Source organism: Protopterus annectens, chromosome 2.part2, assembly GCF_019279795.1.
Source record: "Protopterus annectens isolate FY-2018-M chromosome 2.part2, PAN1.0, whole genome shotgun sequence".
Lineage (NCBI taxonomy): Eukaryota > Metazoa > Chordata > Ceratodontiformes > Protopteridae > Protopterus > Protopterus annectens.
Genome location: NC_056730.1, coordinates 405,547,773 through 405,571,235, shown reverse-complemented (window position 1 = coordinate 405,571,235; position 23,463 = coordinate 405,547,773). Strand labels below are relative to the sequence as shown.

At 42.5% G+C, this 23,463-nt stretch overlaps 1 protein-coding gene across 1 annotated transcript in view; it reads right to left on the bottom strand.

Annotated features, from left to right (window-relative positions):
- Nucleotides 1-23,463, bottom strand: part of DHX29 (DExH-box helicase 29) — a 1,644,099-nt gene that overhangs the window by 1,095,682 nt on the left and 524,954 nt on the right. The window contains exon 11 of the mRNA XM_044064425.1: nt 14,154-14,277. Coding sequence (XP_043920360.1) covers nt 14,154-14,277 — 124 coding nt within the window. The remainder of the gene's footprint in view (nt 1-14,153; nt 14,278-23,463) is intronic.

Sequence of the window (23,463 nt, the reverse complement as noted above, 5' to 3'; positions counted from 1 at the left end):
AGCCAAAATAATGAAAAGCAAAATCATGTCAACGCTTAATAGTGCGTTGGTTAAATCTAGCACAAAACCTGCAATTAGCAACACTGTGATCAGGGCCTAGGCAAGGAATACAATAAGAATGGAAGTCCTTATGAGGTATTTGCTTCCCACAAGAAATACAATTATTAACTTTTTCTGACATCGGTCTGGAGCAAGAAAAATGTTTCCCCAGTGGGGTACTTAGCTTTAAATGAAGACTTCGGATCTGAAATTCGAACATGAAAATATCAGGAGTCGGCTGACTGGCACTTGCAAACTGCTTTTGCTTCCGGCACTGTGCAGCAAGAAAGACTGAAGAAAATGGCGTCAGCTGCATCTTTTATACCCCTGGTGCACTGACGTCAGTGAAGAGGCGACAGCAACCGACGCCGGACCAAGACTTTGGAATTCAGGCCGACTGCGGGTAGCCTGCTAGCAGGATAACCCAAGTGTAATGACTGCAACAGTGAAATATGATGAACATCATCTACAAACAAATGCAATCTGAGAGTCATGCTGCTCAACGCTAGAAGTCTAAATCTCACAATGCACTCACTCAAAGCACTCCTTAAAATGGAGAACATCAACATTTGTGCTGTAACAGAGACCTGGTTCAACGCAGGAGAAAGCACCCCTGCACTACCAGGCTATAAATCATTCGACACCTTTGGCCCCAGAACTTGGACCAAAGCTCCAAAGGTGGTGGTGTTTCCATATCGGATGCACACACTTCCAGACTGGTAGCCCAACATAACGCATCTGAGATACTTCAGGTGCAGCTAACACTGGGTAAGACAGAGATTCAGGTCGCAGCCTGCTATAGGTCCCCAACCATGTCCCAAGACTCACACTCCACATTCCTAAGCATCTTGGAGAAAATTAGGTTCCAACCTAACACTCTCATACTGGGTGACTTCAACTACCTCTCCATTAACTGGGAAAACTACTCATGTACCAATACACTTGCCCAATGCTTTCTGGAATTCATTAATTCCAATGCTCTGGACCAGCTGGTTCTTACCCCCACTAGAGGTAGCAACATCCTTGACCTGGTCATTACTAACATGGGCGACCGTTGCTCTACACCAATAGTCAACTCCTCCCTGGTTAGAACAAACATCCCTCTCACCCCCCACCCCCACCCCTCCACAAAGGTAACCACCATGAAAAACTTTTCCAAAGCTAACTTTGGGCTCCTAAAAACATAGGTGGCTAACTTCACGGCACCCATGCAAATGGCGAACAGCTGCATGACCACCGAATCATACACCGATGCACTGTACGAACACGTACACAAATGCACAGATCTCGCCATACCCAATAGAATTAAGATGCTTTCCTTTAAAAAAGGAAACCGATCTGTTGGTCTCCTACCATAAACAAACTCTACAACAAAAGGAGGAAACTGATGCGGAATAAGGCAAAGTCCCAACACTGGAAAAACTCCCTTATCAGCGTCAACAAAAGGTTGAGATCCCTCATCAAATCCTCTAAAGCTAGCTATGAAAACAGAATTGCAGCAGACAGTAAAGAAAACCACAAGGCCTGCTATACTTATGTAAAGAATCTCCACGGCAATACCCAGATTTGCTCTGAGCTACTGCACAATGGTACCTCCTATAGTGAGTCAACAGATATTGCCAATATACTGGCCAAAAGATTCAGTGCTAACTTTACCCCCCCCCCCCCCAAAGGACCAATCACAATACCGATAGATTGTCAGGCACCCAATATTACTGCTGCACAGGTTAAAACAGCACTTCCCAAGGCCAAGAATACAGCTTCTATGGGATCTGACAATATCTCTGGCTGTGTTCTACATGAACTACAGAGTGAACTGGCACCTCACCTGTGTGCCCTGTTCAATCAAAGCCTCACCTCAGGTTTTGTCCCTACCGAATGCTGCACTGCTACAGTCATCCCTCTCCACAAAGGAGGAGCGACTACAGACACAGGGAATTATCGCCCAATTAGCCTGACGGGTCTGATATGCAAAGCTACGGAACGCATCATCATGGACCTAATAAACAAGGATATAGGGAATCTCCAAACTCTGGATCCTATACAGTTTGGTTTTGTGAAGGGTAGATAATGCCTGCTCAACTTGGTCGACTTCTTTGAGTCAGTCACCAGAGCTGTGGATGAAGGGAAGGTGGTTCATTCAGCCTACCTTGATCTGGCCAAGGCTTTTGATACCATTCCCCACTCAGAAATCATAGAAAAACTCATGAAGCTAGGCATCAACCCCTATATCACTAAGTGGGTTGTAAACTGGCTCACAGAACCCACAGTGCGAAAGTAGCTGACTCCAAGTCAGACTGCCAACCTGTCAAGAGTGGAGTCCCACAGAGTTCGGTCCTGGGTCCTCTCCTGTTTGGTATCTACATCTCTGAAGTCCAGGCCAACAAGAAGGGACTCTGGCTGACAAAGTTTGCAGACTATTGCAAAATGGGAGCTATTATTAGCTCTCCAAGTGATGCTGACATCCTACAGAAAGGCCTCAGTGACACCAACGACTGGTGTCAGAACCATGGCCTTAAGCTCAATGCCAAAAAATGTGTCATCATGCCCCTTGAGAAAAACCCAGTTCCCTTGAATTACCACATTGATGGTAGTCTACTGAACACAAAAGGCGTTATAAGAAATCTGGGAACACAGGTTAACAGCAACCTCTCTTTTGACCACCACATTGCCACTGTGGTCAGAAAGTCCTTCTATGTGGCACATCTCATTACTAAGGGTTTTGCATCCAGGAAGAAAGAGGTCATTGTCTCCCTCTACTCTTCCCTCATTAGGCCAGTCATCGAGTACAGTGCCCCATTTGGCATGCATCTCACTAGACACCTAAAACAACTGGAGAGTCCGCAAATGTACCTCACAAAGAGGATCCTAGGCCTTAAACACTTGTCCTATATGGACAGACTCAAAAAACTCCAACCATTCTCTGTCTCATATTGTCTACTTAGAGGCGATCTCTGCTTGACTTACAAAGCCATGTCTGACCCAGCTCTGTTAGAAATGCTAAATCTAAAGAAATCCCAATCCCTCCGCACCACACTCTCCAGAGACCTCAAACTCATTACCACAATCTACAGAACATGCTGGAGGGACAGGTTCATAACCCAGAGACTGCTCATGCTATGAAACAGACTTCCCATACATGTCAAGCAGAGCACCTCACTGGCCCTCTTCAAGAGGGATCTTGATGAGTGGATGGGAAATAGAAAATTCACCCCGGGGATCACTCTAGTGACTCTACTCGACAGAAGCACTAGGAACTAAGGTCGAGTGGCACAATGCCAGGGTAATCCTATGGGCTAGGCTTGTAAAGGCTCCAGGGTCATTAGCCTAGTGCACACCTATGAACATGCTCTACTTTCCAAGTATGGATTTCTGCTGTTCATCTTACTAGCTTGTAAGATGTGAACTACCTGACAGGAAAACAAATGACGGTGAGAGATGACATGAAATCTTTGAGGCCAAGATCTTGCCCCCTTGAAGAGGAAGTGGATTACAGTTCTTCCTCAATGTGTAAGCAAGTTCAAATAAACTGACTAGAATATTCCTTATTTTGTTTTTATTTATTTAGTGAGTTTAGTAACCAGGATTAATTGACTAGGCTTGAGAAGAAATGCATCCCACACTACATTACAATTAAAAATACCTTTATTAACAAACAGTATGTTCACATTAACAAAAAGTGTAAAAGAGGAAAGAAGTGATGGACAAGTTGTAGCAATAATCGGGCTAAGACAGTACACTGAATTTGTCAGCAACAAGTCTGAAGAATACTCAAGACAAAAAAGTAAATTGAAGTGCACAGATTTGATAGAGAAGTCAGTTTTTTCTTTAATGTGTAAGCCAAACAAATTTCCTCTAAAGCCTAGAAGGCTTGTAACTACACATAATAAACATTAATTTAAATGTGCAGGCCAATGAGCCAAGACAACTGAAACAGTTTATGAGAATTTTTCAGTATCTCATACTACAGCACTCTTATTTAGGGCCTCTTTGACCACAATTAGCAGGTGGGAGAAACATGTCTGTCTTGGTCAGTTTAAATCAATTAAGGTAAGTCTTGCCTTTTTTTTTCCTTGCCTTTAACTGAATCTTTGGAATAATTGGTAAATGGTACAAAGTTAGATAAAAAGATTTGGTTCCAATGAACTGAGGTTATTATGCGACACAAATAGGACAAGTTGGAGAGGCAGATTATGTTTCTTAAGAGAATTATCAGCCTCTAAAACAGGTTCTCCATCCTCATGAAGCAGAGTTCCTCCCTATCCTTATTTAAGTGCAACTTGGACTAATGGATGGGTAACAGGAAATTCAGCCCTGGTCAGGTGCATAAGTCTCCAATGGACAGAGGGAATCAGTAAATCACCCAATATGTGACTCAAACTTGTGGGTCACATTTGTGTTGCATGGCTAAGCTTATAAGGCCCATCTGGTTATTAGTCTAGTACACATCTATGAACCTATGAACTTTGAGAAGGTCACCAAGGTTATGGATGAGGGGAAGACTGAGTATACTGCCTACCTTGACCTGGCCAAGGCATTTAATACAACAACCCACATTCGGGTATTAAAAATAAACTCGCAAAACCGGGCATACATCTCTACATCACCAGATGGATAGTCAAATGGCTCACGTATAGGACATATGTTGTTAAGAGTTGGGGAATCCACATCCAGCAAGAGGCCAACCCCCAGTAGACTACAACAAGGCTTAGTGGTGGGCCCCCTCCTGTTTGGAATATACCTCTCAGATGTCAAGGCAAATGTAGACAGACTTTGGCTGACCACGTCTGCTGATGACTGCAAGATGGGGGCATTTACTGACTCCCCAAACAATGCTGACATCCTACAGAATGGTGTGACGCTGACTGATTAGCGTCAGAGCCATTGCTTCAAACTAAATGAAAGAAGTGCATAATAATACCCTTTGGGAAATCAAATACCCCTGCAAATACAGTACTGATAGCATCCCCTTAAGAGTTTACCTAGTGGTGAGAGATCTGGGTACTCCGATAGATAGCAATCTTCAGTTTGACCACCATGTGTCCACGATGGTGAGAAAATCCTTCTATATGGCTCAGTTTACAAGTAATGGTATGACATCCGGATTTAAGGCTGTCACAGTACCATCAGCCCTCATTACACCAACATGTCATATGTGGACCGATTAAAAGCCCATTCACTGTATTCAGTTTCATACCGATTACTGAGTGGTGATCTGTGCCTGACCTTCAAGGCAGTCTCAGACCTAGCCTGAAGGAAATGTTGCATATTCACAAAACTAACTGCATGAAGGTTACCCACTCCAAAGATCTAAACCTGATCTCTGACATGAAGACATCATGCTGAAGAGACAGATGCGTGTCCCAGAGATTGCCCCATCTCTGGAATAGGCTTCCTATTCAAGTGAAGCAGAGCCATTCCCTGACCATCTTCAAATGTAATACAGACCAATGGATGGGAAATCGCAAATTCACTCCTGTGGTGGTGCCCATGTCCCTTAGGGACACAGTCGATCTGTAAAATTTGTCAAAACCCTGCTTGCTGACCCTTATCTTTCCCCTAGGAACAGAAAATTGGGTAATATCTGGGTAAAATTTGCTAGGCTTTTGAACGGTTAGCCTAGTGATCTCCTATGAACCTATGACTGTTGCTAAATGGAGATGAATCTTTGAAATGAAACTCTTCATTTTTTTTTTTTTACTGCGATGTGAAGAGATGTTTGTCTGGAATGTTCCTCCTTTCATGATTTTCAGATCAGTTCAGCTTCCATTCATGAGGAATTCCTAACTCCGTGATCAACTGGTCTGTTTATATATGATTTTTATTTTGGCCAATAATTTACAAGAGGGATACTCTTTTAGCATTCTTTCCCTTTATTTGCTCTTATCTAGGAAGACTGGTTTCTTATACTTATAGACATCTACATATCTTACACAACCATAGCAGTGAATGCTGGAAATGTGTTTCTGTGGCCATGCCAGGGTGAGTCACCAGTTTGCAGCCAGATCTTTATAATCCACAACTTGGCAAAGCAGCTTGTTAAACAGTGTACACCTCTTAACCCTGGATCCACATCAGTTTGGCGTTGTCAAAGGAAGGACCTGCCTTATTAACTTCAGTTTCTTTGAAAAACTAAATGAAGCAGTGGATAGTGGCTATTCAATGTATACAGCATATCCAGACCTGGCCAAGGCCTTTGACACTACTGCCTACACAGACATTACTGATTATCTTGGAAATAGGTTCATAGGTTGGTACTAGGCTATCGGCCCTAGGGCCTATACAAGCCTAGCCATAACAATTCCCTGGCTATTTCTTCCCACACTATTTACTTCCCTGGACCCCTGTCTAGCAGGGCGACTGATGTGATTCCCGGGGTGAATTTACTTTCTCCCATCCAATCATCAAGGTTCCTTTTGAAGAGGGTCAAAGAGGCGCTCTGCTTGACATGTATGCGTAGTATATTCCAGAGTCTGGGGAGTCTCTGTGTCAGGAACCTATCCCTCCAGCATGTTTTGTTTATTGTGATGACAAGGTTTAGATCCCTGGAGTGTGTGGATCTGTGGCTCTGAGAGATTGGGATTTTAAGTGTAGCATGTCCAACAGCTCTGGGTTTGACATGGCCTTGTATGTTAAGTAGAGATCGCCTCAGAGTAGACTATATGCGACAGAGTATAGCTGGAGTTTTTTAAGGTGGTCAGCATAGGGCATCTGCTTTGGACCTGTGATTCTTTTAGTGAGTTATTTTTGCGGCCTTTCCAGTTGTTGCAGATGTCTTGAGAGGTGCATACCAAATGGGGCATTGTATTCTATAATGGGTCTAATGAGGGATGAGTACAGTGGGACAATGACCTCCTTTTTTCTGGATGAAAAGCCCTTAGTAATGAGGTGTGCCACACAGAAGGATTTCCTGACTGTTGTGGCAATGTGGTTATTGAAGGTTAGACCACTGTCCACCTATGTCCCTAAGTCTCCTATCACACTTTCGGTGTTTAGTGTACTGCCACCTATGTGGTAATTCACGGATGCACGTTTTTTCCCAAAGGGGATAACTATACATTTCTTGGCACTGAGCTTGAGCACATGGCTCTAGCACCAAGCATCTGTTTCTGTAAGGCCCTTTTGTAGAGTATCCACATCATTTGGGGATTCAATAATGGCTCCCAGTTTGCAGTCATCTGCGAACTTTGTTAGCCAGAGTCCCTTACTGTTGGCCTGTACTTCAGAGAAGTAGATGCCAAACAAGAGAGGTCCCAGGACTGAACCCTGAGGTACTCCACTTGTCACTTGTCTGGAGCTGGATTTGGAGTCAGCTACTTTTACAGTGTGGGCTCTGTCAGTAAGCCAGTTGGCAACCCATTGAGTGACGTAGGGATTAATGCCCAGTTTAGTAAGTTTATCTATGATTCTAGAGTGGGGGATGGTGTCAAAGGCCTTGGCGAGGTCCAGATAGGCTGTGTGGACCGCCTTACCCTCGTCCACGTCTCTGGAGACTGATGTGAAGAAGTTAATCAAGTTCAGGAGACAAGATCGGCCCTTCATGAACCCAAACTGGGTGGGGTCCAGTGTTTTAAGGTTGCCAATGTCTTTGTTTAAAAGTTCCATGATAATACGTTCCATGGCCTTGCAGATCAGGCTCATCAGACTGATGGGGCAGTAGTTCCCGGGATCCAAGGTGGATCCCCCCTTGTGAGTGGGATAACTGTAGCTGTGCGCCACTCAGTGGGCACGAAGCCTGAGGTGAGGATATGATTAAACATGACACTTAGGTGAGGTGCCAGTTCATTTTAGTAAATCTAAATATAAATCCTTATATTGTGTGGTGGATAGCTATCCATTTGTCTGTGATTAGAGTTGCAGTTACCACTTCTGAAAGCAAAAATGTTATCAGTGGTATACCAACAAGGTCTGTGACGTCGGGCCTCAACATCCCTGGGCAGACATTAATTACACATTAACACACACCCTGTCAGGCATTATTGCTTGTTCTCAAATCATCTGCCTGGATTCTTATATCTTTTAGGTACCTATTATTTTCAGGATGTGCAACAGTTACTAAAAGGAGGTAATACATCCTTCTACGAGAAGATCTTATTTAGAAATTTGGAAGACTTTTTCTAGTTGTACCTCGGTATAACCAGGGCCCTATCTGGGATTGTCCCACTAGTGTTCAAATATGTGTGTGAGTTACTAGCTTCTGCCCTTAGTACTACTTTAAGGTACATCTTGTAGCCTATTCAGTAGTCTACTCATAGATCCATCTCCTTCCTCAATGAATTCTTAGTAAAATAATTTCTGGTAGGATTTCTTCACCTGAGCTCTTCTGGTGAACAGGTTGATCCTTACCTGGATCTTAACTTTCTGCTGAAAAAGTTAACCTCATCTCCAACTGAACCTGAACATCTTGCATATTTGAGGTTTATTTGGGTCTATATTAGATTGTCGAAGTTTTAATACTGCGAATCACTAAAGATCGAACTTTAGTGATCGAAGTCTTAAAACTTCAAATTGTTATAAAAATATTTTTAAAACAACAAAAAAAAACAAACAAAAGGGTGTAAGCAGGGAGGCAAGCCACCCTGCACTCCCTGCCCTTTAAATATACCAACTCCGAGATCTCGCTACACTGAAGTGCGATCTCGGTGTTGGTATATCTGTGTAGCGGGGGGTGTGGGGGCGCAGCCTTTAGGTTTTACTTTTTTGTTTTAAAAATATTTTTATAACAATTTGAAGTTTTAAGACTTCGACAATCTATTACAGACCCGGTTTATTTTGTACATCATATTTGAAGATTATTATATATACATACACATATATGCTTTCCTTTTTGCCCTGACATCTACAAGATGATAATCTGAGTTGCTAGCTCTATTGGTGGGTAAACTATCTGGTTTGCTTTGGGATAATGCACAAGTAAAAAAAAAATTCTGCTATTTATACCCAAGGTAATTTCAGAGTTTGTTTGAATCTAGTCATCGATATGCCAATGTTCTATTTTAACAGTCAGCACTATGGATAAAGGATTTTTCATACTCTAGACATATTTAGGTAGTTCAGGTATTATCTTGATAGAAAAGCCGAGCCACTATGGATTTCTTATGTTAGGACTAAAAGAGGGCAAGCCATGTCATACAGACTTTTTCCAGTTGGATGTCACTGGCTTTTGCCTTTTGTTATATCCACCAAGATAAACCATTTCTAGGCAGTAATAAGGCACACCTTCCATTTGCCATGTACTTTTTGGTGTCATACTGGAAAAGGGCAGATTCTAGAAGCTTACAGAAAATGTTATATGGCCCTTTTCATATACCTCTGCTAAGAATTACTTTCCAGATTACTGTTTAGTTTCAGGACTGCTAATGCTATGATCATTCTCCTGGGCTTTGTGGCTCTATTTCCTTCTTCCTCACTGGTTTGATAAGCTACATTATTCTACCCATAGGCTATTGCAGCAGTGGGAATGATGACAATAGTACAGTTGTGCCAAGTTACACTTACCATAACAGTAGATGTTCAAATTCCTCACTGCTGCAGTAGCTGAATCTCCTCACCATCTCTCTAGTGATGTACTGGGTCAGTCCTTTTTTGATTAGTGCAGGATGAGTATGCTGCTTCTTATCTAGTAGGCAAGAAAGGCCTGCAGATTTTCCATTCTGACTGCTGATTTTCTCCTCTTCAGGCTGTCAAATCAGCAGTCAGAGTAGATCTGAGGGAGGGATCCACAGATTTTGGATGCTGGACAGTTGCAGTGTCTTGGTCAAGGCACAACCCACATGTCATTGCAGCTGTGAAGGATTTGAACGTCTACTGTTAAGGGTAAGTGTAATTTACACAACTGTATTTTTCTGATAAAGTTTTCAAAAACATTAAAATAACTCAAAAAGGGACACAGATGAAAGCTTGGGCATAGAGGGTGCCACCAGAAAAGAGAGTAAAATTGCCAGTATCTTTGTAGTCTGTTGTGGGGAAGGAGAGGAGTCCCTAGCAAATCTTCCAGAGATGTGCCACTACTCTCAATGAATGCCTGGCGATCAGCATCTGGCTATAGTGTACCAACAGAAATAATGGCTTCTGAGCCCTGGCTAACTTTAGCAGCAATGGACATTCTGCTATATGCATCTGAAAAGGCTCTGGCAGAGGAAACTACACCAAACAAATTTGACAAACCAGAGAACAAAAAAGCAGAGCAAGCTTTAAAATCCAAACCAACCATTTATCATTGTGAGTGCTTTCGTGCAAGCAACTGCCTGCACTTCATCAGACAAACAGGAAACTGCAGCAGTAGTTGGAACTGAGGATTGGAACAGAGGCATCTGGGCCTCAGTGGGTCATCAAATCTAAGGCCCATATGGCTCTGGCTGGGTCCTTCAGGAAGAACCACAGCCACATCAATGATACCAAACATGGGGGATCAGGCACTAGCAGTGAATTCCATGATAGCCAAATATAGATCACTTTGAAGACAGCCTGAACCAGACTTGCAGTGAACTTCAAAACAAACTCCGTAATGGTGCTATCTCATGTGTGGCACAAGTTCCCATCAAACATCAAATATCTTGTTTATGTACAGGCAAGACATGTGAGCCCTAGTGTAAGATTATCTGATGGGCCCATATGAGACAGTGGCAGGTTCCAACAGGACAGACCCTGGTCCTGAGTACCACTGACACATGACTTAATGACGTAAGAAATCGTTTAGAAGCAGGATGGTCAATCACTGGCTCCAGTTGAAAATTCAATCACAAAGAGGTGCAAGAAAGCTCAAGATATAAGCCAAATACATGATTCTCCTGATCCTTTCATCCTCCACTGACACTGAAGACTAATTTGTACTCAATCCCTTGTTAGTCAAGAGCATGATTACCACAAACAGAGCTTTGGGAAGGGGTTGAACACCAAACTTAAGTCAAAGAGGTTCAAGCCTAGACCTGCTATTTAAGCATTTGTCTCTATGGCAATGTTCTGACTTATTCCTCTGGTGGCAAGGAGGACCATCCCTTTTAGTTTCTGTACAAGGAGCGGTCTACCTCCTTTAGTGCCAAGTAGCCAGGCTGTACCTCTGACGCTTGTAGCAGCTATCAATTTTTATTTATTCAGCTGTCAGTTTTAATTTACTCATCTGATAAATCAGGGAAGTGAACAAGTCCATCTCTGATTCACTCCCCCAACAACTCAGGACATAAAAGCAAAGGTAAATGCAGTGCAATGCATATGGACAACTTAGAGTAGCCAATTAATCAGTATGTTTTAGGAGGTGGGAAGAAACTGGTATATGAGAAGAAAATCCAAGAAGACATGGGAAATAAGCAAAACTCTAAAAAGTCAGTGACTAGTGGTCAATAACTGAATCCCAGACCCTGAAACAGTGAAGCAGTCATCTAAATCACTTAGCCTCCATGGCTCCTGTCATGTTCTTCCCTGAAACAGTATTGGGATTGCTGGCACATGTCTTGCCTGGTAAACTATAGGTCACATGGACCCTTATTACATTGTTTAGGCTAATGAACTCTGAAATCTTAGTACTGACTGTAAAGACTGACATTCAGAATGTAGAAGTGCAGATGAAGTACAAAGAAAGGTGGCTTATTAACTATTACTTTAGGTCATGATATGTGGGTATCTTTAAATGTGGGATTTTAATGGTGTTTCAAATTCTGACTGATGACAATGAAACAGCACAGCAAGGAATCATCAAATTAGGCCATCAATGTCAGCTCTAGAAGACCTGCAGTGCAACCATCTTGCAACAAAGGTTGGCGAGGTCTTCCAAAGTTAAGAATACAAGTCTAAGAGTTCTCACATGCAGTAAACAAACTATTCAAAGCTCACCTCACTCCAAACCTTCAATGGGAGAATTTACTGTTCACAGATGGCATCAGTATGACAAACCAGCATTACCAGCATCACCTAAGCTATGATCCATAGCCAGAAACTACCACTAGACAGCAATGCTATAGCCACATTACAATGTATCCCAAACATTTTTAGGTGTATACACTCCCGTAAGGAACATTCAAAGCTTATTAAGAGAAGAGAAAAGTAATAGAGATGGAATTTGGGAAGAAAAAAGGAATACAGCATTTTGTGAATATGCTACAAGAAATCCAGGGAAAAGCTACCTTTTCAAGTTCCAAGTATTTCACAGGCATATGACTCAATGAAGATTTTCAAGAAATATAGGAAACTCAGTCTGCAGTACTACAGAACCCTATCACCAGAAACACATGAGCTAACTTTCTGAAAGAGGGAAGGTCAGAAATCAACTAAAACTAAGAGCCAGATGCAAGTCAGATATACATGTTTTATTAACAGACAAGACTGTGAACAAAATTATTTCTAGCTTTGCAGAGTTAACCACAGATGCCTTTAGACAGGATATTAGGAATATAAATAAAGGACAGTCTAAGAAATCTGAAACCTTACTTAAAGACTTTTTCTGATGCAGTTACTTTGCTATGCTCATACATACTAGACCTCAAACTGTATCAGAAAAAAGGCTTCATCCTGAACTGAATCTATACTCTTTGGTACACCTACAACAGAGAACTCTCACATTTTGGGACTGACTCTATGTTAAGTTTCATAATGGGCATTCAAAGTTACCAAGCTGTCTACTCCTAAGTTAAAAGGAATCTGAATTTCCTTTACACTAATCTATAATAAAGCACATATCCGTAGCTTGAGACTGAATGTCGGCTCCAAAGGTGCAGAGGGATAACGTTCTGACAATGACCCAGGTGACCCTTGTTCAAGTAACAGAATGGGCACCCACTAAAGCTGTTCTGGGGAGGATGGACATTCCTATCCTTGGGGAAAGGTGGCAGAATAGGGCTGTTCTACAGCAGTCCCTTGCATAAAGGGCATAAGCAATTGAAGGAGGTGCTGGAGCATGCAATCTACTCACCAAGCCATAAAAAGTGTAGCCCTCCTCAGCAGGTGCACGCAAGTGCATGAAGATGCTTAGTGGCCTCCACAGTAATGTGCGTCACACATTCCCCCACCCAAGGGGAGCAGCTAGGGGCCTGAAAGCAAAATGCCCTAACTTCCAAGATGCTAGTAAAGGTACAAGCAGTTAGTATAGCTGCCTGGATGATGGTCCCTCCAAAGAATGGGGAGGCATGATGGTCAGTTGCACATTAGTAAAATCATTAAAAAAAAGCAACCAGCTACACCAAAAAGATGCATCTATGTACATGCTAGCTGTCTCCAAATGGAAAGATCCAGAGGATCTTACCACATGGTCATATCAGTTTCAAGAGGCACAAACAATGAAAACAATGTGGGAAGGATGTGTAGTTCGGCAACAATCTGGGACATCTAATTGTAAACAGCACTGCTGCACTTCCCCCTGAACTACCTGCCATGGCATGCTATGAAAACTAAAAACAAAAAATAAGATACTGTTTTAATTTTGAAAATGTTTTCTCTATTGAGAATTTATTCCAGCTAGGTGTTTAATGAGGGTGTTATTTAACAGTTTAAGTAATATAATGTAATCTATGTCAAATCTTAATACTGTTTGTTACAACATTCTAACAGTAACTGCAAGAAGTGGTGTTAAACTGCTAGTACACACAAACCAACAATGGCACATCATGAAAAGTAAAACTTGAGCCATAAATGGTGGCTTCCACAAAAACTAGCATTGAAATATTTTTCAGTGGGTCTAAGAGTAAGAGGAGGATATCCCACTGGTGTACTTGCTACAGATATACCCCTCAAAGAAACATTTGCCCGGTATCAGGAATACCTACAAGTATCTGGGACCAGGACCTTGTTGCACAAACCTCTAACTTCCTCACACACACCCAAGTCTCACATGGGTATTCAGATAGTCACGGACTGTCTCATGTATACTAAAGTTTCATTTGCAAGATTCTTTCAGTATTCAGTACAGCTTCAAATCTATACTCTGTACACCTCGGTAGTTTGCTTACTGCAATATCAACATCCAGGAAAACATTACTGTTACAGTAATAGAACAATATGGTGTACATTAGCAACTGACATGTGTTACTCAAATGCCCAAGCTGTACACAAGGTTATTCAAACACAACCGAGTAAATGCCTGTCAAGCTTATTTTGCACAGGTTAATAAGGAAAAAAAATCCAACCTGTCCTTTCACAAGATGATAAAGTGCCAGTGTAGCAGCCAGATGCTGTGACTGCATGCTGTCCTCAGTCAGAATGGTTGGACACACTGATAACACATCATCTGCTGACCTCGGGATCTTCACCCTATAGGGACACAGGGAAAGTCATAAATTATTAGTAGTAATGGCAGCAATCACACATATCAGTCCTCTCTATTTCAGGAAACACAGAGTATGTGTTTACAAACATGACTGCTCAGGACAGATTGGATTTTAAATACATTTCTACCTAATCAATAAAAAAGGGCATTAAAATATATTACTTGCACTCCGAAGGTAAGTATATGACAGGGCAATGATACCAGAAACATATTAAATGTGGATATGTATATCAACACCTATATTTCGCCCAAAATATAGAGCTGATGAAAGAAAAAGTACAGTTGCATAACATTTAATACTTTTTTCACTGAAACTATACAATCCCTAGCCAACCATCTATCCCCTAGCACCCCATGCTCTGCCGCAACCTCTACCAATAATTCTCATCAATTTCACTTTCAGCCAGTGCCCACTTCACTCATCTGTAACCTCATATAGAAACTTAAACCCACTACACACTCTGCTGATCAATTACCTGCAGAATACCTGCAAAAAGCTGCTGATGTCATAGCCTACCCCATATCCATCCTCATTAACAGAACTATTTCTGAAGGAACTATTCCCCTAATCTGGAAAGTCTCTCACATTATTCCCTGCATAAGGGTGGTAACTCCAAGGAGTTGTCCAATTATAGGCCCATAGCTATTATATCTCCTTTGGCAAAAATAATGGAGAAATGTATACACATACAACTGTTAACCTATCTACTTGATCACAATTTATTAGCACCCTGTCAACATGGCTTTAGACCATTTCATAGCACCACCTCTGCTCTCTTATCCTTCACTAACCATATTAACAGTAATCATAATAATGATACTCTATCCTCAGCTCTTTTTATTGACCTGTCCAAAGCATTTGACATGGTGAATCACCACCTGCTTATAGACACACTCAAAAACCTGTCATTGGACAACCATACTATACAGTGGTTCCAATCATACCTACATAACAGGCAACGGGCTGTACTATGGGAAAATACTTTATCTTCCCACGTCCCAGTCACTCTAGGGGTCCCGCAAGGATCTATATTAGGCCCATTACTCTTCTCCATCTTTACAAATGACCTTCATTCTGTAATTCCACAAGCCGACTGTATCCAATACGCTGATGACACCACACTGATATGCTCTGCTACTTCTCAATCAGAACTTCAGTCACTAACCCAAATGACCTTTAGTACAGTTGAAAACTGGCTCCTAAAAAGACATCTTATCCTTAACCCCAAAAAAACAAAAATGCTACTATTTACCCCCACCCGCAGAACCTCCCCACTTAACTTTACTATTACTTCAAATAACGGAACTATAATATCTCCTGAACCAACCACCAAACTACTTGGGGTACTAATAGATAATAACTTGTCTTTTGAACCTCACATTAATAACACCATAAAAACAGTAAACAAGAAACTAGGTTCCCTCTATAGAATAAAACCCTTTCTAACACCTCCAGCCAGTGTTACTATTGCTCGCACTCACCTCATCTCTACCTTGCTCTATGCCTCCCCTATCTATACCAAAATATGTAGAAGTAATCTGAGTAAACTTTCATCCTCCTACAACAATATTGCCAGATTTGCAGCTGGGTCCTCCTATAGAACTCATTACTGTATCAACCTGAATCAGCTAGGATGGTTAGAGCTGCCAAATTTAATTCTTTTTAATCAATTAATAGTAGCCCATAAGATCCTGTATTTACCTCAAAATACACCCATACTTACATCCCTAGTCATCCTCTATAACAATCTCAAGACCTTAAGCTCATCAGATAACCTACTTGTACAAATATCAAAATCCAACAACTCAGCTGCTGACACCTTGTTCTCCAATACAGTAGGTAAAGCCTGGAATATCCTCCCAAGCCAGCTAACCTCAATATCCTCTGTCAGCTTATTTAAAAGCAAGCTTAAACCCTACCTTAAATCACACTGGCTATGTCCCTGTGTTAACCCAGACTAAGCACCTGACTATTAACTAGACTCCCACAATTCCTAGCCTCCTATGATCATGATCTTGTGTTGTCTCACTAATTTTTAGTGAGCTTAACCTTCCTTAGGATTTTTTTCTCATGTAAATATGTATATACTGTGGAATGATCAAACACCTTCATATAGTATCACAACCTAGGTGATAATGAGCACTATAAATCCATCCTTGTATGCTGATCTTCTATACTCTATCTATTGATCTCTAGTGTTTTCTTTCTTGGGTTTATGTGTGACCTTAGTATCTATTAATATAAACTACTAGCTGTATCTAGTTTAGTCTTAGATTTAATTTTCTTTCCCTAATAGAATACATAATATAAAATCCTAGGTTTGTAATATGTTATAAAGATTTGTAATACACCATTTCTAATGCAAATGTATTAGTCTTGCTCATCTATTCTTAGATACATTTTTTCTTTCCCTACTGAAATATAAAATGTATAATCTTAGGCTTGTACTATATTTTTAAAAGTTCTTATGTATCAAATTCTACTGTTAATGTCTTTGTCTTTACCCTTTATGTTGTTGTAATTTGTGGAGCTTTTCTCCCCGGGCCTCCACTGAAAATGGACATATATCCAGCTGGACTAGCCTGGTCAACAAATGTAAAATAAAAAAAAAAAAAAAAAAAATGTTTTTATCATAACAGTAGATGTCCTCTTATCTGTTGCAGTATTCTTCACCTAAGGTATCTCCTGCCAAGGAGAGCCCAATGCCCATCCAGTATACCAAAGTCTTCAGCTCTTACAGGCGCCGTACATCACACGTATGCACACGAGCAAAATGTAGGGCATAAAGGCGATGTACAGAGTCAAACACTTAGAACTGAAAAAGCTCCAGCAGGAAAAGACTACCCTCAGGGACAAGGAGGAACATATGCATCCAAAAGGAAATGCAGATAAGGAAAAAAGGAAGAAAGGCTCTTCAGCCAGCGAGGGAAACAGAACCCAGGTAAAAGGCAGGCCAGAGGAGGGACTGAATACTATAACAGTAAAGAGAAGGACAGCTACTGTTATGGTAAGATACTATACAATTGTAATATGTCCTTCCATAACACTGTTGCAGTATTCAGCACCTAAGGGAGAGTACAACAGCTCAAGTGTAAGCCTGGGAGGAGGAAGACACAGAGGCGCCCTCCACAAAGCCATGGACATTAGCCCTGGCAAAACCTGCTCTGATCCTGGAAAGATCATCTAACTTGTAATTTTAGTAAAAATATGAACAGAAAAAACAAAAAGTTGCTCAGATTTGTGAATAACTTTAGTTTTGTCTAAATAATATCTGAGCTGTCTATGCAAAGCCAAGGTGTAAAGAACCTTCTCACTGGCAGACTGTGGAGAAGGAAAAAAAAAACAGAAGGTAGATGAATACAATGATTAAGGGACAGCTCATAAACCACACTGGACATGACAGAAGGATTAATATGAACAGACATCCTGTCTCTATGAAAATTCAAAAAAGGAGTACAGCCATGAGAGCATGAGGTTCAGACACCCAACTGGCAAAAGTTAGAGCCAAAGGAAAAACAGTCTTCCAAATACAACGTTGTAAGGAAGCTGAAAAAGCAGTCTCAAAGGAGCCTGGGTCAACTTTTCAAGTACAAAACTGAGGTCCCAAGAAGGTGGAATAGACTTCCTGGGAGGCCGGATATGAAGGATGCCTTTAAAGAATTGCTTGACAAACCAAACCTAAAGGCCGGAGGAGAATTCAAGCACAGACAAGCAGAAGCTGCTGACAGGCGAGCTTTACTGAAGAATATGCCAAGCCAGCATAGAGCAGATCAGACAAATAAGAGAGAACCAGAGGAACCTTTACTGATAGGGGATTCTGATGGCAAGAGAGGCACCAGACAGCAAATCTTTTCCAATGGGACATGTATGATCTTATGGTAGTTGGTTCCTGCCTCCTGCAGGACCTGAAGCATATCCTTAGAAAAGAGGTACCTAAATGGGATCAAAACTCTGTCACCCACAGTGTCATTTGAAGAGTGGACAGGTGAATATGGATGAGACCCCTTGTCTTATGTGAGAAGATCCACGCAATTAAGTTACGTGTGTAGACCCCCCTGGCCAAGTGGGAAAAAGGGGGAACCAATGCTATCTGTGCCAAAAAGGAGTCACCAGCAAGATTTTGGGAGAGTCCTACCTGATGTTGTGCAGAACTTGTGGTAACAGAGAAAGGGAGAACAAAGGCAAAAGAATATGCCAAGCCAGCATAGAGCAGATCAGACAAATAAGAGAGAACCAGAGGAACCTTTACTGATAGGGGATTCTGATGGCAAGAGAGGCACCAGACAGCAAATCTTTTCCAATGGGACATGTATGATCTTATGGTAGTTGGTTCCTGCCTCCTGCAGGACCTGAAGCATATCCTTAGAAAAGAGGTACCTAAATGGGATCAAAACTCTGTCACCCACAGTGTCATTTGAAGAGTGGACAGGTGAATATGGATGAGACCCCTTGTCTTATGTGAGAAGATCCACGCAATTAAGTTACGTGTGTAGACCCCCCTGGCCAAGTGGGAAAAAGGGGGAACCAATGCTATCTGTGCCAAAAAGGAGTCACCAGCAAGATTTTGGGAGAGTCCTACCTGATGTTGTGCAGAACTTGTGGTAACAGAGAAAGGGAGAACAAAGGCATACAGAAACATCCCCTTCCAAGGAAAAGACAGGGTGTCCACTTTCCAAGCTAGAGGACTTGCGGATATGGAACAGAGAAAAAAGGAAGTTGTCTGTTCAGTGGAGAAGCAAAAAGATCTACCAGAAGAATAACTGACCGATGGACAATGTCCAGGAACACATCTCTGTGAAGCATCCATTCGTGAGTTTGTGTGCTGGACCTGCTCAAAGAGTCTACCCACTAGATTGTTCTCTGTGGTAATGTAAACCACCTGATGAGTCATTTGATACTGGGATAGCTAGATTTCAGGCCTGTGAAGAGCTAGTCTACAAAGAAGATACAACCTTGTATCCCCCTGGTTGCTGACATTACACATTACTGTGGTACTGTGTCTGTGAAAACACTGAAGGGCCTGGGATGAAAGAGGGAATGAAAAGCCTGCAGTGCCAGAAACAGAGCCCTCATCTCCTTTATGTTGATATGGTCTGACCACTAAAGAAGAGGCCAGAGACCCTGAACCTTTAGGGGGCCACAGGAGGCACCACACCCCCCCCCCCATCTAAAAAGGAACTCTGGGTTGACAGAAAATGGATGAATCCACCACTGAAGCTCGAGTTTGACACAGGGAAGGCAAGGTACTGGGAAATCAAGGGGGTGGCAATGTGAGACCAAAAACATTCTGGAACAAAATCCTTTCCATTTCTTGGTGCGAGCCACAGCTTGAATGGTGCTCTGATCCAAAAGAGAATGAAGGACATCTGGGAAATGAGAAAGTTGTTCCCAAGGAGGTTGAGGAATACCTGAAAAGGGAGGATGGGAGTTCCAAACCATGAAATATCCCTAATGGAAAATGGACAGAACCCTAAGAGTCCAAGGTGATTCATGGCCAATTTGGAAGAGACAGAGAAAGGCGGAGAGACAAGGGAACCTGACCAAGGGGAGGGGGAAGCAAACTGTTAAACAAAAACCAGGCTTGTCTTGAAAAGCAGTTTTCTGGGAGGCAGGAGTCTGAGTAGGCTTAGCAGGAGGAGCATGCCAAAAACCTTTATTCTTAGGAAGAGGGCAAGATTGCCTATGAACAAAGGCAGATTTGGAAGGATAGCTCCTCTGAAAGTTAGGAATAGGAGAAACAAAAATCTGCTTCAGCTCCCGTAAAGCTTTGTCCTTGTCATGGAGAGACTTAAAGGTCAGCATCAGCAAAATCAAAAAGGCTTTTGTTATCCAGAGGAGTATCCAAAAAAGTTTTGCCTTAATATCATCAGGCAAAGCCTGAAGATGAAGCCAAGAATAACGTCTCATGACTGCAGCCAAGGCAACAGCCCAGCAAGAGGCATCAGCTGCATTTGACTGAATGGTGAGCAACTTGTTAGGTGGAACCCATCAGGTTAAGGGCTGAAGCCTTCCACTCAGAGTCAGGAAGATCAGCAACCATCTTAGAAACCTGATAAAGAACAGCCAAAACACACCTGGTCATATGAGTCTGGTAGTCAATGGCCCTAAGGGGCAAAGTGGCAGCAGTGTAAACTTTTAGTTATGTACTCACCATAACTTCAGATGTTTGGGATCCATCTCGCCTACATTCTGACTGATGGGTTCGGAGCCGATCCCTCGGCTTCGACTCGGCACGCTTATGCCAAAGAGCGAAGTCTCTTATTGGCTGAGCTTACTATATCCCAGGATGCACCACTACCAGTCCCCCAGATCTAGTTTGTCCGCATACATGCACACATGCACGCCCTGCTTATATAACATCGTCAGATGAAACAAGATAAAACAGTAGAACTCAAAACCGTTCAATCTCTTCTGATCTCCAAGGCAGGGGGAAGGAGGGTGGGTATTAGGAATGTAGGCGAGATGGATCCCAAACATCTGAAGTTATGGTGAGTACATAACTAAAAGATGTTATGTGATCCTATCTCGCCTACATTCTGACTGATGGGACAGCGTCCTAGCACCTGAATCCTGGGTGGCTCACTGGAAAACACTCCTGAGTACCGTGGAACCAAATGATGCTCGCCCTTTAGATGCCACATCCAATTTATAGTGGGAAATAAAAGTGTGCGGATTGGACCAAGTAGCCGCAGCACAAATCTCCGATATAGCGAGCTTGGAATGAAAAGCTATAGAAGTCGCCATAGCTCTGGTAGAGTGAGCTTTGATAGATGTTGTAAGTTGCTTATTCGAAGAAGAATAAGCCTGAGTTATACAATCTCTAATCCATTTGGAGATAGTAGCTTTTGTGATGGTTTTACCCAATTTATTATCTGAGAAGGACACAAACAACTGGTCTGACTTACGAAATTGCTGAGTCCTGTCTAAATAGAAGCGCAATTGCCTGTGAACATCCAATTTATGGAGAATGTATTCTGCTTCATTGGAGAATTTTGGGAAGAAAACTGGTAGCTCTAGAGATTGTTGGAGACAGACATTAGAGCAGACCTTTGGGACAAAGGATGGATTAGGCCTAAGTGATAATCTATCCTTGTGGAAAATCAAGTACGGTGGTTTAATAGACAGGGCTTGAAGCTCTGAAACTCTTCTTGTAGAAGTAATTGCAACTAAGAAGGCAGTTTTCCAAGACAGATATTTTAACTCACATGTAGCAGCCGGTTCGAAAGGGGAAGATGTTAATGCACGAAGCACCAAATCAAGATCCCACGGAGGCGCAGGATGAAAAACTGGGGGTCTTAACAGGCCCGCACCTTTAATGAAAGTTTTGCATAGTCTGCTGCTCATCAATGGAGGATCCATGGATTCGTGGAATTTAGAGATAGCCGCTAGTTGGACTTTAATAGTAGAGACAGAAGATCCTTGATTAAACAGGGATGTTAAGAATTTCAAAACCTCTGGGATTGGAGCAGTGATAGGGTCTAAGCCCCTGAGTTGAGCCCAGATAGCAAACCTCTTCCACTTACTAAGGTACAATTTCTTAGTGGTGGGTTTGTGGGCTGAAGATAAAATGTGAATAACTTCCGGGTCTAATGTGTGACTTCTGACTAAAGTCGGAAGTGGAGGAGCCAAGCTGTCAACTTCAAGGAGTGTAGGGACTGATGCTGTCATCCCGACTGATGAATTAGCAGATCCGGAGTTAGATCTAAAGTCCAAGGATCGTCCACCGCATGTTTCTTCAGGTAGGGAAACCATACCTGACGAGGCCAGTATGGAGCAATCAGTATCATTGTGGACCCCAATTGAGAAGCTTTTTGAATGACTTTGGAGAGAAGTGGAATCGGAGGAAAGGCATAAAGTAGCCCTGTTGGCCAAGGTTGTGCTAGAGCATCCATAGCTGCTTCCCCTTGATGTGGAGTCAAGGAGAAGAACCTTTTGCACTTCGTGTTTAGTGGTGTTGCAAATAGGTCGCAGCACAGCGTCCCCCATCTCCTGAAAACCTGAGCTGCTACTGTTTCATTTAGGGACCACTCGTGAGGAGAGAGAATTGTTCTGCTTAATCTGTCTGCCAATATATTTGATTTCCCCGGAATGTGGGTCGCTACCAAGAAACGGCTGGTAGCTACAGCCCATTCCCAGACCCTCATGGCCTCTCTGCAAAGGGGGTAAGATCTGGTCCCTCCTTGTTTGTTTAGATACCAGACCACCGACATGTTGTCTGTGTGGATGGCGATTATGCCCTGAGGGAGAAACTTGTGTAAGGCCTGTAGGGACAGAAGTACAGCCCTCATCTCCAATACATTGATGTGGAGAAGAGTTTGCCTGGAAGCCAGGAGCCCTGAACTAACCTGCCCAGACAATGCCCCCCACCCTGTCTGGGAGGCATCTGTCGTCAGGGTGACCACTGGAGAGGGAATAACAAAAGGACTTCCTTGATTTAGATTGGATGTCTGAAGCCACCAGCGAAGGTCCCGTTTGCATGTTTCTGTAATCATAATGGGATGATTGAGGGAAGGTCCTGAAAGGACCATTGAGTTGACAATAGCCACTGAAGAATCCTCATGTGCAATCTTGCCAGAGGAACTAGAAGAACCGTGGCAGACATCGAACCTAAAACTTGTAGGACCATCCTGACTGGGGCTTTGGATCTTGAAATCAGGGCTTGAACTTGGCCTTGTAAAGTTTGGATCCTTTCGGTAGGAAGAAAAACGCGCATCAATTTTGAGTCTATCTCTGCTCCTATGAACCTTAAGCGCTGAGAGGGCAGCAAGACAGACTTTGACCAATTGAATGTAATTCCCAGGGTAGCACCCAGGGAGATGGTGGCTTTGAGGTTGTCCATTAGTAGATGCCTGGTGGTGGCAGTCAGGAGCCAGTCGTCCAGATAGGGAAACACTTGGAATCCAAGACTCCTCAGGTGAGCAGTCACTACTGCCAAACACTTGGTGAACACCCTGGGGGCTGTGGTGAGACCAAAGGGCAGTGCACAAAATTGGAAATGACTGTCTCCCAGGCTGAAGCGCAGATACCTCCTGGACGCCTGATGTATCGGTATGTGATAATAGGCGTCCTTGAGGTCTATGGAGCACATCCAAACATCCTTCTCCAACAATGGGAGAATGGATTGTAACGTGACCATTCGGAATTTGGATTTCGTGACGGATTGGTTTAG